At 42.1% G+C, this 14,283-nt stretch overlaps 1 protein-coding gene across 5 annotated transcripts in view; it reads right to left on the bottom strand.

The window, feature by feature from the left end:
- Positions 1-14,283, bottom strand: part of SORCS1 (sortilin related VPS10 domain containing receptor 1) — a 515,429-nt gene that overhangs the window by 74,428 nt on the left and 426,718 nt on the right. For all 5 annotated transcript variants that reach the window (XM_084757893.1, XM_084757894.1, XM_084757897.1 and 2 more), the window contains exons 15-17: positions 13,525-13,642; positions 11,938-12,068; positions 8,710-8,823 (exon numbers count right to left, since the gene is read on the bottom strand). In XM_084757893.1, coding sequence (XP_084614019.1) covers positions 8,710-8,823; positions 11,938-12,068; positions 13,525-13,642 — 363 coding nt within the window. The remainder of the gene's footprint in view (positions 1-8,709; positions 8,824-11,937; positions 12,069-13,524; positions 13,643-14,283) is intronic.

Genomic DNA, 14,283 nt, shown 5'->3' with positions numbered 1-14,283 from the left:
GAGGAAGGGGAAGCAGGCTACCTGGATGAGACCTGATAGCCTGTGATTTTATGGTGGGGGAGAAAATCCCCTTCTGTCACAGATCTAGGGGATGGGAGTAGGATGAAGGAGGGAGGGAGGGGGGAATGGGAAGATACAAGTAAGAGTACAACATTCTAAATGTAATCTGAATAAATTATTTTTTAAAATAAAAGAAAAGAATCACTGCTGCAGTTTGCAAGAAAATGAGTGGAACCAGAAAAGAACATCCTGAGTGAGGTAACCCAGACTCAGAAAAACACACATCGTATGTACTCACTCATAAGCTGATATTAGCCATATAGTACAGGATAACCATGCCACAACCCACAGACGCAAAGAAACTAAATAAAGGAGGGGATGGGAGGAGAACGGGGAGTGAATCAGTGTGGAGAGCACGGGTGGGAGTGAGCAGGCTCGGAGAGAAAAGGAGAATGGGCTTTGGGGCATCTTTGGGACAAGCTGGACACCTGGAGTGGGGAAGGCACCTGGAAACATATAGGGGTGACCCTAGCTGAGACTCCTAGCAGTGGGGAATACTGAGACTGAAGTGGCCACATCCTGCAGCCAAGGCAGGACTTCCAGTGGAGGGAAGGGGAACACCACTCACCTGAAAAGCCCACAACCCAAACTTTGTCCTGCCTACAAATGTGCATGGATAAAAGATGGAACAGAGATGAAGGAAATCGCCATCCAATGATGGGCCCAATTTGAGACCTACCCCACGGGAGAGACCCCAACCCTGGCATTATTAATGATACTCTGCTATCGTAGCAGACAGGAACCTAACGTAACTGTCATCTGAGAGGCTTCTTCCAGCTGATAATGGAAGCAGATGCAGAGACCCACAGCCAAGCATTAGGCAGAACTCAGGGAGACTTGTAACAGAGTTAGGGGAGGGATTGAGGGGGCTGGATGGGTCAGGGACACCACAAGAAGACCACAGAGTAAACTAACCTGAGTCCACTGGGGGCTCATAGAAACTGCACCACCAACCAAAGAACATGCCTGGACTGGCCCTAGGTCCCCTACATAAGTGAAGCTGATGGTTCTCAAGTGGGTCCCCTAACAACTGGAGCAGGGGATGTCTCTGACTTAGACTCTGTTGCCTCATCCTGGATCCCATTTCCCTAGCAGGGCTACCTTGTCTTTCCTTAGTGAAAGAGGAGGCACTTAGTCCTGTTGTAACTTCATGTGCCTAGGTAGGTTGGTACCAGGATTGGGGGCCGGGGGATGGTTGGTGGGAGGGTGGGACAGGGAGGAGAGGAAGGAAGGCTATAAAATGAGCAAATAAATATATTAATAATAATAATAAAGAAGTGCCTCAGAGGTGGGATAAGCACTCCAGCCAAGGCTGCTGAGGTATCTGTTGGACCAGAGCCTGAGACTTCTAAGATTGGCACAGTTAAACGTGCTCTGTGAGCCGGGCAGTGGCAGTGCACACCTTTAATCCCAGCACTCGGGAGGCAGAGGCAGGTGGATCCCTGTGAGTTTCAGGCCAGCCTGATCTACAATGCAAGTTCAGGACAACCAAGGCTACACAGAGAAAGCCTGTCGCGAAAAACAAAAAAACATAAACAAACAAACAAAATGTATTCTGTGAGCCGGGGATGGTGCCACACGCCTTTCTTCCCAGCACTTGAGAGGCTGAGGCAGGCAGATCTCTGTAAGTTTGAGGTCAGCCTGGTCTACAAAGTGAGTCCAGGACAGCCATGGTAATACAGAGAAACCCTGTCTTGAAAATCCAAAAAAAAAAAAAAAAAAAGAAAGAAAGAAAGAAAGAAAAAAAGGAGGAAGGAAGGAAGGAAGGAAGGAAGGAAGGAAGGAAGGAAAAAGGAAAAAAACCCAAAAGTACTCTGTGAAAACAGCCACCGCTTTCCCTGGTGATTTTATATTGCAGAGGCTAAAGCTAGCATTTTAAAGCCTAATTGTTGAGTTTAAATTAAAGCGCTTGAGCACATAAACATGGACTATTTTTACTTCACCTCTCTAAATATTTAGCGTCTTTGTCTCTGACATAGGGACAATTAGAGAACATTTTGGAAAAGCTCTGAAAGGGTTAAAGAAATAAAAAGGCATACTTTAACAAGTCTTAGCGTAGAGGCAGGGGAGAACATTTAAGCATTTTCTGTTAGCATGAGCACTAGAGTGAGAGTCTTAAGCACCATGTAAAAGACAGACGTGGAGGTCTTCTACGCAATCTGTGGCTGCCCTGACTGGCGCCCACACGCAGCTGGATCTGAGAGCTCACTGCCGTGATGTGCTTCCAGCTCAGTGCAGACCCTGTCTCAAAGCAATAGGAAGGGCAATAGATGGAAGATGCCTGATGTCCTGCTCTGGCCTCCACACGAACTTCCATGAGTAGATGGGGCTGAACATAGATGGGCAGTTAATACACACACACACACACACACACACACACACACACACACACACACTCACACACTCACACAGCTGTACCAATATTGTTTCAGGATTTAAGAGTATAAAAAATGATTAAATATATATTAAATATTAATTATTCCTTTTAAAAATGGAAGCCTTTATTGTTAAGGCCATCTTAGGATCTATATCCAATCATCTCCATAATTTCATAAATCATTCAAAATTTCTACTCAAGATATTTATATTCCAAAGATAAGTTGAGTTGAGATTCAAAATAAAGTTCCACAACCTGACCTCTCCTTGGTTTTCTAGCTGCAGCTCTTCTGTCGCACAGAGCACTTCCTGTGTGGGCCGTGGGAGTGCTGCGTGGCTCCATTTACCTGTGTGTGCATTCTGAGCAGGATGCTCTTTCCTCCTGCCATCATGTGACTCATCGTTGAAACTTTAGCTTCAATGCCATGGTTTCCTGTGGCCCTTTTTCTTTCACAGTACTTATCCATGTAAGGACCAAGGTCAGATTGTAGCTCTAGGTCCTGTTGTCGCCCAGGTGGGCTATTCTGTCACTTGACTGTGGTGCACTACAATGCCACACACAGTGAGAAAATAAAGTTTCAAGTATTTTATTGTTCTTTGTGCCTTTGCTTGCAAAGGGAAGTCCTGCTTTGTTAGGGTGACTCTAGACTTGCTGACCATAAGAAAATAGATCCAGCATTAAGGATAGGGATGGAGGCTGGTGTTTGAGTAGAACGTGTGAGAAAGTCTCGGCATTTCCCCAGACCTTAGGAGGGTATCCGTGCAGTGGGGAAACAGCAATGTGTACATGCTTATGTGTACACGAAAGGATCTACATAACCACAGATCATTGGCATCAGGGAGCTGCAGCTACAGTAGCAGGGCTTAGTGACTATGGCTGAACCTGTTCAGCTCCCTCCCACATCCCAGACCCAAGCCTGAAGAAGGCAGTGTGGTGAGTAATGAACTTGACACTCAGGGGGGGGGGGGCAGACCTTCTTGGCTATTGTCAGGAAGCATATGCAATCAAGACTGGTCATGAGTGCTTTAATTAGGATGTAATATGGCAAGGTGTTACCAGGATTGGAAATGCGCCCACAGCTACTGGTGACCATACAGGGCAGCCACGGCTACTTTATTCAGAAAGAATGGACTTCTCTGGACGATTAAGCAGATTTTTCTCATGTGTTTTCTTGCTGTTGTTTGTTTTTCAATGCAACTATTCCCAGTACTTTTCCCTCAAACCAAGTATTCAGACACAGGAATTAAGGGCTTGAGATGTACCATAGCCAGGTCTAGGTGGATAGAGTAAGTTTTACTTGTATTAAACAGGCTAGGAACACAACTCCCCTTGGAGAATAAATTGAATACAGCTTCATTTTGAAGACAGATTTGATGAGATCAGACATAAGGACACACTTAGCTAAATGACTTACTGCAAATGGTCTTGAGTGGGACTCCCCAAATCCACCATCTGAGTCAACTTGTACAACTAAAGCTCATAACGTTTTCCTTCCCCTTAAGCATAAACAGACCAAGAAACTTGATTTTTGAATCATCTCAACCTGTTAACAAAATAGCATCCACTGTGGCACTACAGGAGTCTTGGCTAGAAAACAGCGACACAGGCTTCTGCAGTGATCACTCTGTAAATAATGCAAGTGGTTTCCTCTCTGTGGACTTTCAACACATGCACCACTTTTAAGGCTAATTATTCTCCTTGAAGCACACTGGCAAATCTCACAGAGATCAAACTGAGCATCACGATCCCTATGGGTCACCTGGAATAGTCACTTAGGAGGAAGCTGAATTCCTCCACAATGAGACTGCAAATAGAAATTACACGGCAACAGTAGATCACCCAAAGTCTATATCTGTGGCAGGTACAGAGAGGATTATATTTATAAGCACCATATTTTTAAAACATCCCAGTATATGATAATAATATAGAGGTAATTATTTTATTTGAATGAAGATGTGATATTTTATTTATGGACCCACTAAATAGTTTTATATAGATACTTCACTTTGGTTATGTCTAAGTGAGCCTCTTGAGTAAACATCCCTAGTATATATTAAGAAACTAACCATGAACAACAGTGCTTGAACATTACTCAATGATGGGTTAAGGGCTCCTGTAAAGAAACTCCATAGAGATTTCTACACACATTCTTTCGAACACAGCTAGAAATATCTCTAACTTAGTAACAAGAAGAAATCTGTCCCTTAAGAAAGCTGCCTTGTTTTCAGAGAATAAACTGAGCCCACATCTCTACTGTAATATGAAAGAAGCAATGTCCTGGTTAATTGAGCATTTTAAATTTGCAGCTTGCTCCCTGATTATAAACACCACATATAAGTATAACCAAATAAGCTTATTCAGTCACAACTGGAGATATAGAGAGACATTGCTGGGGAGATAAAAATGGGTACAGTGGAGGCTTTAGGACTGCCTGATTATTTGCATGCAGTAAAATACACAAATAGATGTGATTTTCATTTTATTTGAGACAGAGGAACTTCTTCAATATTCAGGCAATCTAGTTGTCTGGCTTGGCCAGTGCAGAGGGAGAGACATAACCTCTGGTTTACCCCTTTCCTGTATATTATGGGTGACTTTATGACAGTGGCTGGCACATCACTTCCTAATCAGGTAACTTTATAGACTTTGGAGATCACTATTTCCAGTTTATAGATGAGAAACTGGGAACTATATTAAATATGTCAATGACACCAATGCTGCAGTGGCCATTAAAGATCATGCATGTATAAACATCCTCAATAAATGAAAGATTTTTTTCCTCCTGTTTTAATCCCCCACTCTAGAGAAACATTTATCTGAGAGCTATACGTGTGATCTCTATTTTGCAAAGTAATGACTATCTCGGGTTTTAGGCTACGTGTTTTCTCCACAGTACCACATTTTAGCCACAAGCTAGATGCAAACGGAACATTCCCATAGGTGAAGAAACTGAGACATAAAGCAACAAATGGCATGGCAAAAACTAACAGCAAAAAACAAGATACCCCTCTTTTGAACTAAACAAAACTTTTTCAAATACATTTCACTCTCAGCTCATCTCAGGTCCAACTCCTGTTTCAGCGTTTTTGTTCGGATTCTGGCTGTGAGATTGTGTGAACGTTGTGAGGGAAAAACGAGAAATATACAGACAGCCAATATTGGAAAACTGAGCCCAGAGCTGACAGGCTGCTCCATACGTGGACATCAGAAATGCTGACATCACTGAACAAACCACAAAGACGGATGACACCTGGGTGTTGTTTTCACTCATTTACTTCTTATTACAACTCTCTCTTCTAAATACTGATCATCAGCTGAAAGAAAAGTGAAGCTCCCCAGCTCTACACAGTCAAGTTGATAAAAAATGCCAATTTGATGAAGTGGGTGAACCTAGGAAGACTGCTATTTATAAACAGTAATAATCTGATTCTAAAAGCAGACTGTTTACACAGAAAGGCAGGATAGATAGATAGATAGATAGATAGATAGATAGATAGATGGATAGATGAATGGATAGATAGATAGATAGATGAACACAGACTTGGGTGAGTGCTTCTGAATGAACTCTCAGAGGTGTGGTGCTCAGTGAGTTGTTCATTAGCCTTCACTGTGATTAACTTTAACTACTGTATTTTTCAGACCATAAGACACACTTTCCCCCCAAAAGTGGGCTGGGTGGTGGAAATTAGGGTGTGCCTTATGGTCTGATTGCTGTTTTCCTTGTTTTACTTCTCTAAAATCTGGGTGTATCTTATGGCCAGGTGCATCTTATAGTTTGAAAAATATGGTAGAAGACTTCACTCGGCTCACCTTCTGACTGCATGTCTGCACTCCATGCTCTGCTACCTGACAAAGGACAAGGCAGTGGGGTCTCTAAGAAGCAACAGGCAGGCAAGCACCCCATGTCAGACACTATCATCATCATCATCATCATCATCATTATCATCATCATCATCATTACCATTATTATTATTATTATCATTATTATTAATTAATTTATTTATTCACTTTATACCCTGGCTATAGCCCTTTCCTTCTTCTCCTCCCATCCCCACTTTCCCTCCTTTTTCCTCCTACCCCCTCCCATATTCCTCAAAAAAGGAGATCCCTCCGTCCCATCTACCCTAGCTCATCAAGTCATAACCGGACTGAGTGCGTCCTCTTCCCCTGTGGCTTGGCAAGGCTGTTCCAGCAAGGGAAAGTGAATGAATAAAAAGCAGGCAACAGAGTCCATGTCAGAGACAGTCCCTGCTCCCCTTACTAGGGGGCCCGTATGAAGCCTGAGATGCCCATAGGCTACATCTGTGTAGGGGCCTAGGTCCAGTCTGCACGGTCCTTGGCTGGTGCTTCAGTCTCCACAAGCCCCTCTGGGCCCTGGTTAGTTGGTGCTGATGGTCTTCTTGTGGAGCCCTTGTCACCTCTAGGTCCTTTTATCCCCGCCTCACACTTTTCCACTAGAGTCCTTTTATGTTGCCCAATGTTGGGCTGTGAATCTCAGCATCTGTTTCTCACCACTACAGGGTGGAGCCTGTCAGAGGACAACTCTGTTAGGCTCCCGGCTGCAAGCATAGCAGAGTTTCATTTATAGTGTCAGGGCTTGGCTCTCTCCCATGGGGTGGGTCTCAAGTTGGGCCAGGCATTGGTTGGACAGTCCCTCAATCCTTGCTTTGTCTCCTCTATCTTTAGCCCTGCACATCTTGTAGGCGGGATACTTTTTGAGGTCAAAGTATTTGTGGGTGGGTCTATTGTTCCCCTCCCTCCTCCAGGAGCCCTGTGCTCCTGGGCCCTCTGAGTCTCTTCCTGCTGATACAGGCTCCACTTGGACTAGGCATGAAAACAAGGGTTAAAGGTGCCATTGGAGTTAATGTCAACTTAGTTACTTAATTCTAACAGCTTCTAAACAACAGTGTGACATCTTCCTCCAGAAAATGACTCTTGTGGCTCTTGCCACTGGGGTCAGTCTTATCGTTCATTTAATCTGAACTGACCTTTCTCAACTACCCTCTCACTTCAGCTTCCCTCTGCCAAACCCACTGGCATTGATTTTCAAGAAGACAGTAGGAGATTAAGATGACTCTGTACGACTCCACAGCAGCACATAAACAGAAACTACCATTTTCATCTTTGTGAGAGAAACACTGGCAATGCCTGATATGTGAGCCTAAAAAGAAACCAGTTGGCTGAATGTAATTTTCTCTATAAGCTAGAAGAAAATCTTCCAATTATCAAAGGAAACCCTAATTATCTTGCACTTTTTATTTTAATAAGAAGGGATATGGGAGAGGCGGTTAATTGTAGCTTTGTTTATAATGGCAGGGCAGAATATTCCAGATGTCTGTGAAAAAAAGATAAATAATTCTGTAGTATTTAATAAAATGGGATAAAAAAAAAAGGATGAAAGTAGCCGAATCTATTCAGACTTGGAAAGATGCTTAAAACATACTTTTAAATGAAAAAAGGCAAATTAAAGTAGAAAATAGCTAGTAGCAAATCATATGACAACAATCTTCCAAGTTTATTTTATGTATTTTTAGAGCAATTAATTGTTGGAAAAATGCAAAGAAGTGTTTGGAAACCTACATAATATAGAGACCACAGCTATATGGATAATGGGGCCAGGTCTGGAGTGATGAACTACATTGGATTTTTAAATATATAAAAACATACTTGTATATTTCCTGTTTTAACTAAATATGTGAACTAAAAAGCTTAAAAGTCTGGGCTGGAGAAATAGCATATTATACAAGCATGAAGAAGTCCCAGAGTTCAGATTCTAAGCATTAAGACACTATAAATCTCCAGGGAGATACATCCCTAAAGCTCATTAGCCAATCAGCAGAGATGATTTGGTGGGGTCTATAGCCAGTCTGAGATCCTATCTCAAAAAATTCCATTGAGAAGCAATGGAGAAAGACACCTGAGTTCAACCCCTGTCCTCTAAGATCATGTGCCCGTGTCACCTGCACACACACACACACACACACACCTCCCCCCCCTTCTCTCTCTCTCTCTCTCTCTCTCTCTCTCTCTCTCTCTCTCTCTCTCTCTCGCTCTCTCTCTCACACACACACACACACACACACACACACACACACACACACACAAATGTCTAATGGAAGCAATCTAGTGACAAAGGACAACATTCTATCAAAAAATGCATTGTGTTATAGGAGAACAAGCCCTGTCTATGATCAAAAAGAACTCTGTCAATGTAACACTTCCTCATCCTAAGCAGAGGGCAGCCCCTGAAGGCTACTACCACAGGAACTCACCCAGTGCTGTTGAGGTAGCTCTGTCCCAAGCTGCAGTCTTTTGACAGTGAAGATGGGTTGAACCAAAAAGCTGGCAGGCACTGCCCATTGCTATGTCTTTCATAGCCATAGTCGCTGTTGGGGAAATATGCAAGATAAAACTTTTAGCAAGTTGTAAACTTATCCAGAACTACTATTTCATATTAGATGATGACCAACATCTAATCAGTCAATAAAATGAGCATTTCCTAAACCAATGTCTTCTAAAAATTAAAAGTTTTTTTTCCTACACATTCTCTATTACCCATGAAAATATCTTTACGGAACAAATATTCCCATTTAAATGCCTTCAAGGTAAAGGAATGGCTTTGTTCTTGTGTAATTAGGAAGGGTAATTAGGAACCAGGCTGTGTTGGGAGCTTGAGTCTTAGTGGAAGCATCACTGCAGAGGTTAACAGCCACATGTGGCATAGTCCTCATTACCAGTGATGCCTTTGGGATGCTCTTCCAAAACATCTGGCTATAACAAGTAGAGCAGAGCCAGGTTTCTCTGTGTACAAGCCATATGCTCCAGAGTTACAGCCAAAAAGAAAATGCCCTTCAGGAGTATCTCAAGCACATCCCCAAGGAAAAGTTTTGTCCTCGGCAGTTAGCAGTGCCAGTTGGTACTAACTGTCTTATATCGTGCCTCTGCCTTCAAAGGACTCAAATTTTCTCTCTTAGTGTCTATTTGTCCTTGTTTCCAGGGGTCCTCTGGTATCCTTGCCTTCTGGAAGATGAAACTGGGCACAGAAAAGGACAACAAATTGTGCCTCCACATGCAGAGACAAGTCACAGGCAGCAGTGGGCACGCATTAGTGTGAATTGGCTCATCTTTGCAATAGAGGTGAGATGCTGGCACACAGTGTGCATGGAGGGAGAAATGAGCCCAGCCTCGGAGGCCTGTCATGGGACAGTTGGAACTGCAAATTCTGCACATACCCTCTGGATTAGGGCCTGGTTCAACACAGCATGAATAAGAAGCCTACAGAAGAGCCACTTTCAGAATACCCAGTGTTCACTTCAAGAAACTACCTTACAGAAGCTGGAAAGTGACACAGCATCACTCGAGAAATATCCAGGGATCCTAACTAATAAGGAGACCCCAATGACAACATCTTTCATTACCCTAGTTAGGCAAGACTGTAGAAAACCCAGCTACTAGCAGAAGCCCAACAGGGGAATGGTGAGCCTTCCAAAATATTTTCAGACATTGTAGAATCACAAACATCCCATCTGAGCAAGAAGCTTCACAATAGCACTACCTAAGACTCATTTTCTACTCCTTAGGATGATGTTCAGCCTGTGGGACTGGTAACAGACTCCTGTTACCTGTGGAATTCAAGGCTCTGAATAAGACAGACACGCAGGGTGAACATGGAAAGAAGCCTAATTAATTACCTTATCCTCTTGCCTTGAACAAAACTAAAATATTGGTCCATTTGAAATATTTTAGGAAAATATATTCAAAGAATATATTCATGCTTTTACACATAAGAAAGCAGAATATTGGGGTATCTTAGCTCACATTTCCTCTTACATTTCCTACTAGAGGAGTTTTTGCTCTTTCTGAAGAATGGCTACTTCACAGCATTTTAGCTCTTCCATTAATGGAGCATGCTGACGTGCTTCGCATTTTTAAAAATTATTTATTTATTTTTATTTTATGTGCATTGTGATGTCTGTGGGTGTCAGATTTTGGAATTGCAGACAGTTGTGAGCTGCCATGTGGGTGCTGGGAATTGAACCCAGGTCGTTCAGAAGAACAGTCAGTGCTCCCAACTGCTGAGCCATTTCTCCATCCTCCTTTGCAAATTCTTATTCAACAATGCAGATGATCAAGAACTGGTCAGGCTTCAGAAAGAGGGATATGATGGATAGCTTCAAATCTCAAGTTAGGTATTTTTGCGAGTATCCTTCTTGGTGCCAGTCCCAAGAGCAGGGCAAGGATAAAATACTTTTGCTGCAGTTACATATCATTGACAGAAGTCCAGGTTGGGGAAGCCGCTGCAGATCTCCTGTGAGTTCCACTGCTGCTGAGGCTCTGAGGCCTTCTAACTAAGTACAAACAGCTACAGTGCTGGCTCTTGGTCTTCTGTGCTCACCAACAAGAGAAAGCGATGGTGGGTTATTGGCATGACAACTGGCAGGCTTTCTCAGCATCACTGATTATGAGAACATCTCTAGTGTTGCTCATTAAAGAAGACTAACTTTTCTATGATGTGACATGCATGTATAGACTGTGTCTCATATACTCATTCATCTCTTGATGACTATACATGTGACCTGTTATAGGTACAGCTAAAAACAAAATGATAAAAATGAATAGTTTACAGATGGTTCAAGTTTTGAATGTAAAACCTTTATATAAATATATATCAGTTGCTTTCTCTAGTATATATTCTGAGGTAGATAAGAAAAATAGAAGAGGGAAAGAGCAACAGAAAATGTGGTGGGTTAACTATTAGCCTTTTTCAGCAGTTTTTCACTTTCACCTGAACACTGAACACTGAACACTGACCTAGAATCAAGCAAGAGCACCATTGGCTCTACGATATAGATTTCTGCTCAGTGAGGGTCTGGGAAGAACTTTACTGCTCTTTGAGTTTAGCTGAAACTTCCCAGTGTCTCTGCCTCTCTAGATTAAACTAGCTCTATTACCACTCAGCTCACAGGGTCAAGCTGAGCCCACTCTTGTACTGAGTTTCTAAATGTCACTTGATGCTTTCATAAGCTGCAGTCAGCTGACCAGCACAGACTGAAAATTTCAGGGACAGAGAATTTACGCCTTTTTTAGGTTATTATGCCTACCAAGGATACTAGATTCTAGAAAGATCTTATGTGGTACATATACATGTTTGCTCCCTGAGAACTCCAATTAGTCCTTCCCATGTTGCTATCTAAAGCAGCTTGAGATAGATGTGAGTTCTCCTTTTTTTTTCTGAGAATGCAACATCAGTATGAAAGTAATTACCAACCATCTTGTAAGGCCTCTTAAAACCCAACGAAGAAATTGCTGCTTTCTTTTGAAAGACATATTCACATAACTAACAAAAACTGTGATACTGCCAAGAGAGAATTTCATAAAAAATATAAGGTCCACCACTTGGCCCTAGGTATGTTATCACTTTCTCAAATCTAAGCTTTTATTGAGAGCTCCATGGATATTATATTACTGAACAGCTCTGTGGGATAGCTATAGAAGCTCACCAGTCAAAGTCCGCCTCTGTACACACACAAGGCTCAGACTCCATTGCTCCAGCGTACTTTCCTTGCATACATTTCCGCTCAGATTTTCGCTTCTTATATATCCTTTTGGCTCCCATGATGCATGCTTCCCCCTGTGGAGAGACAAACATCACACAAAATTGAGCACATAGATTAGACTTTTTACTGCAAAACTTTAATATAAATATGATACTTTGGAGTATCATATTTGTGCTATTAGTATTTTCCTTTTGACACCTGTGATGAAGTATAAAAACAAATGCAGCCCCCCAAAACACAATGCAGATGTTTCTAGTACTAGCCTTAACTCCTTATATGTCAAGCAAAGCCTTCTTTATCAGTGCCAGGCTTAGTGTAATGAAGGGCACACAGGAATGTAAGATAGCCTGTAACTAAATGAATTGCCTGCTAACCTATAATGATGGATTTCAGTTTTACTATTACAAAGGATTTATACAGTTGGTCATTTATGGGCACATTAAATAAGAGCATGGCTAAGGAAAAAATACCCATCTAATCTCAGCTTATCATGTTTCTTTCTATGTTACATTATAGCAGTGATTTTACGGTCATCTGGCAGACAAGCAAGAAAGCTAAGTTCAGCCTTTTTCCAAGAAATAAATAAAAGTTGTGAGTATCACAATGTGAACAAATCCCAAAGAGAAAAACACCAGTAACGTGAGTGAAAATCCCATTGTTGAATCTCTGAATAGGGTGGGTGTTCCCTGCTCATGCTGCGCCCACTATTATATACAGCGCCTCTGTGTTTGTGAAAAGACAGAGTAGAACTTTTAAAAATCTATTATCCCCTGTCTTTACTGGGAAGCTCACTTTAACTGGCTCCACTTCGCCTCACGTATAACTGCATTACTCAGTCAGAGAATGGAGCGAGAGACGCTTCACTGTCTGAATATGGGTATGACTTCTTAGCGTAATGTCTACCATACCCTTTGAATAGTCTGCAGATTGACTTCTGCCTTGGGAAATCAAAAGGAGAAGCTCTCATCCAAGGATTTTGATATGAAATGAATAACTGAGAAGGATGATGGAAGCCAATTTTCTATTAGCAATTTCATATTCTTATACCATGAGTATCTCAGAGGAGGCAAGCGCCGCTATATGCTCCTAGGGAATCAGTGAAACAGGGAAGAACTTCTCTGGCACCACTCACCCATCACTGTTTGACTATTTCACGCCTTAGCTCTATTTGCATTGCCTGTTGAAACTGACAAACTGCCCCTCACCCTGGCTCTATCATGCAGCCTGGTGCTACACTCAGACAAATCACGTTTGAATTTCAAGGCTGAATTTGGTATTTCACTTTGAGGTGTAAATCTAAACCAAGCCATTTGAATTCTTATCTCATTATATCCTAGCATAAAAAGCAGAAACAACTTCACAACAGGATATAAATGTTCTGTTTGCTTACGCTGTGAGACATAAAACATGAAAGAACAAAATGGACATTGTGGACTTGAGAACTCCATATCTTAAGCCTTAAGGAGTAATTTTTGTCCAAACTGCCCCTTCCTCCTTCCCAGGTTTAGTCCCATCTCTCTAGGTCCTTACCTGGCTGTGTAACTGCCAGGGTCTGTAATCTTCTTCAGCACAGCGCCTATCAAAAATGGATTTGTAGTCCACTTTGACCAGCTGCCATTCGGAGCGGTGGCTGAAGTGTCCAAAGACTCTACAGGGTTTGCAGTGACAGACAGAGTCACAACCGTAAGGACAACAACAGTATTAACAACAGCTTGCATTAAACTGTCTGCTGTGAAGACGGTATGCTGCCAGGCACACCACATGGATCACATCACCTAGCTGCCAAGCACAGTTATGGAGAGAGAGCCATCCCTGACTGCGTTTTGCAGATGGATAAATTGAGGCTCAGGGATTTTTTTTTTTTTGCAAGACATAAAGAGCAAAGTCGTGTCACTAGCAACATATGGCCCAACATAGACATCTAGATTCTTCTGTTAATATATCTGGTCTGATGGCTTCCGTATTCTTTTACCTTCTCATCAGGGCCTACAGAAAGTGACAACAGGACTAAGTAATTACAACTGCTTTCACCTTGCAAACCTTGCTCCAGTGGGGGAGGGGAGGGGTTAAGTTAGTTATATAGACGTTATTCACTAGACATAACTGTGGTTAAAGGCTACTCTGATCACTTTTTCTATGTGGGAAACAGTACTTTAAAAACATAAAGATGGAACAAAAATAAGTTACTGAGCACAGTTTTAATCTAGCTGTGGTTGCCATGTACAAAGGCGAAAGTAGGGCTACTGCACATAATAGGGTTTTTCGTTTTTGTTTTGTTGTCTTTTCTCA

Source organism: Acomys minous (assembly GCF_964271855.1).
Source record: "Acomys minous genome assembly, chromosome: 2".
Taxonomy (NCBI): Eukaryota; Metazoa; Chordata; class Mammalia; order Rodentia; family Muridae; genus Acomys; species Acomys minous.
Note: the sequence above shows the minus strand (reverse complement) of the source record. Positions and strands in the feature narration are given on the sequence as shown.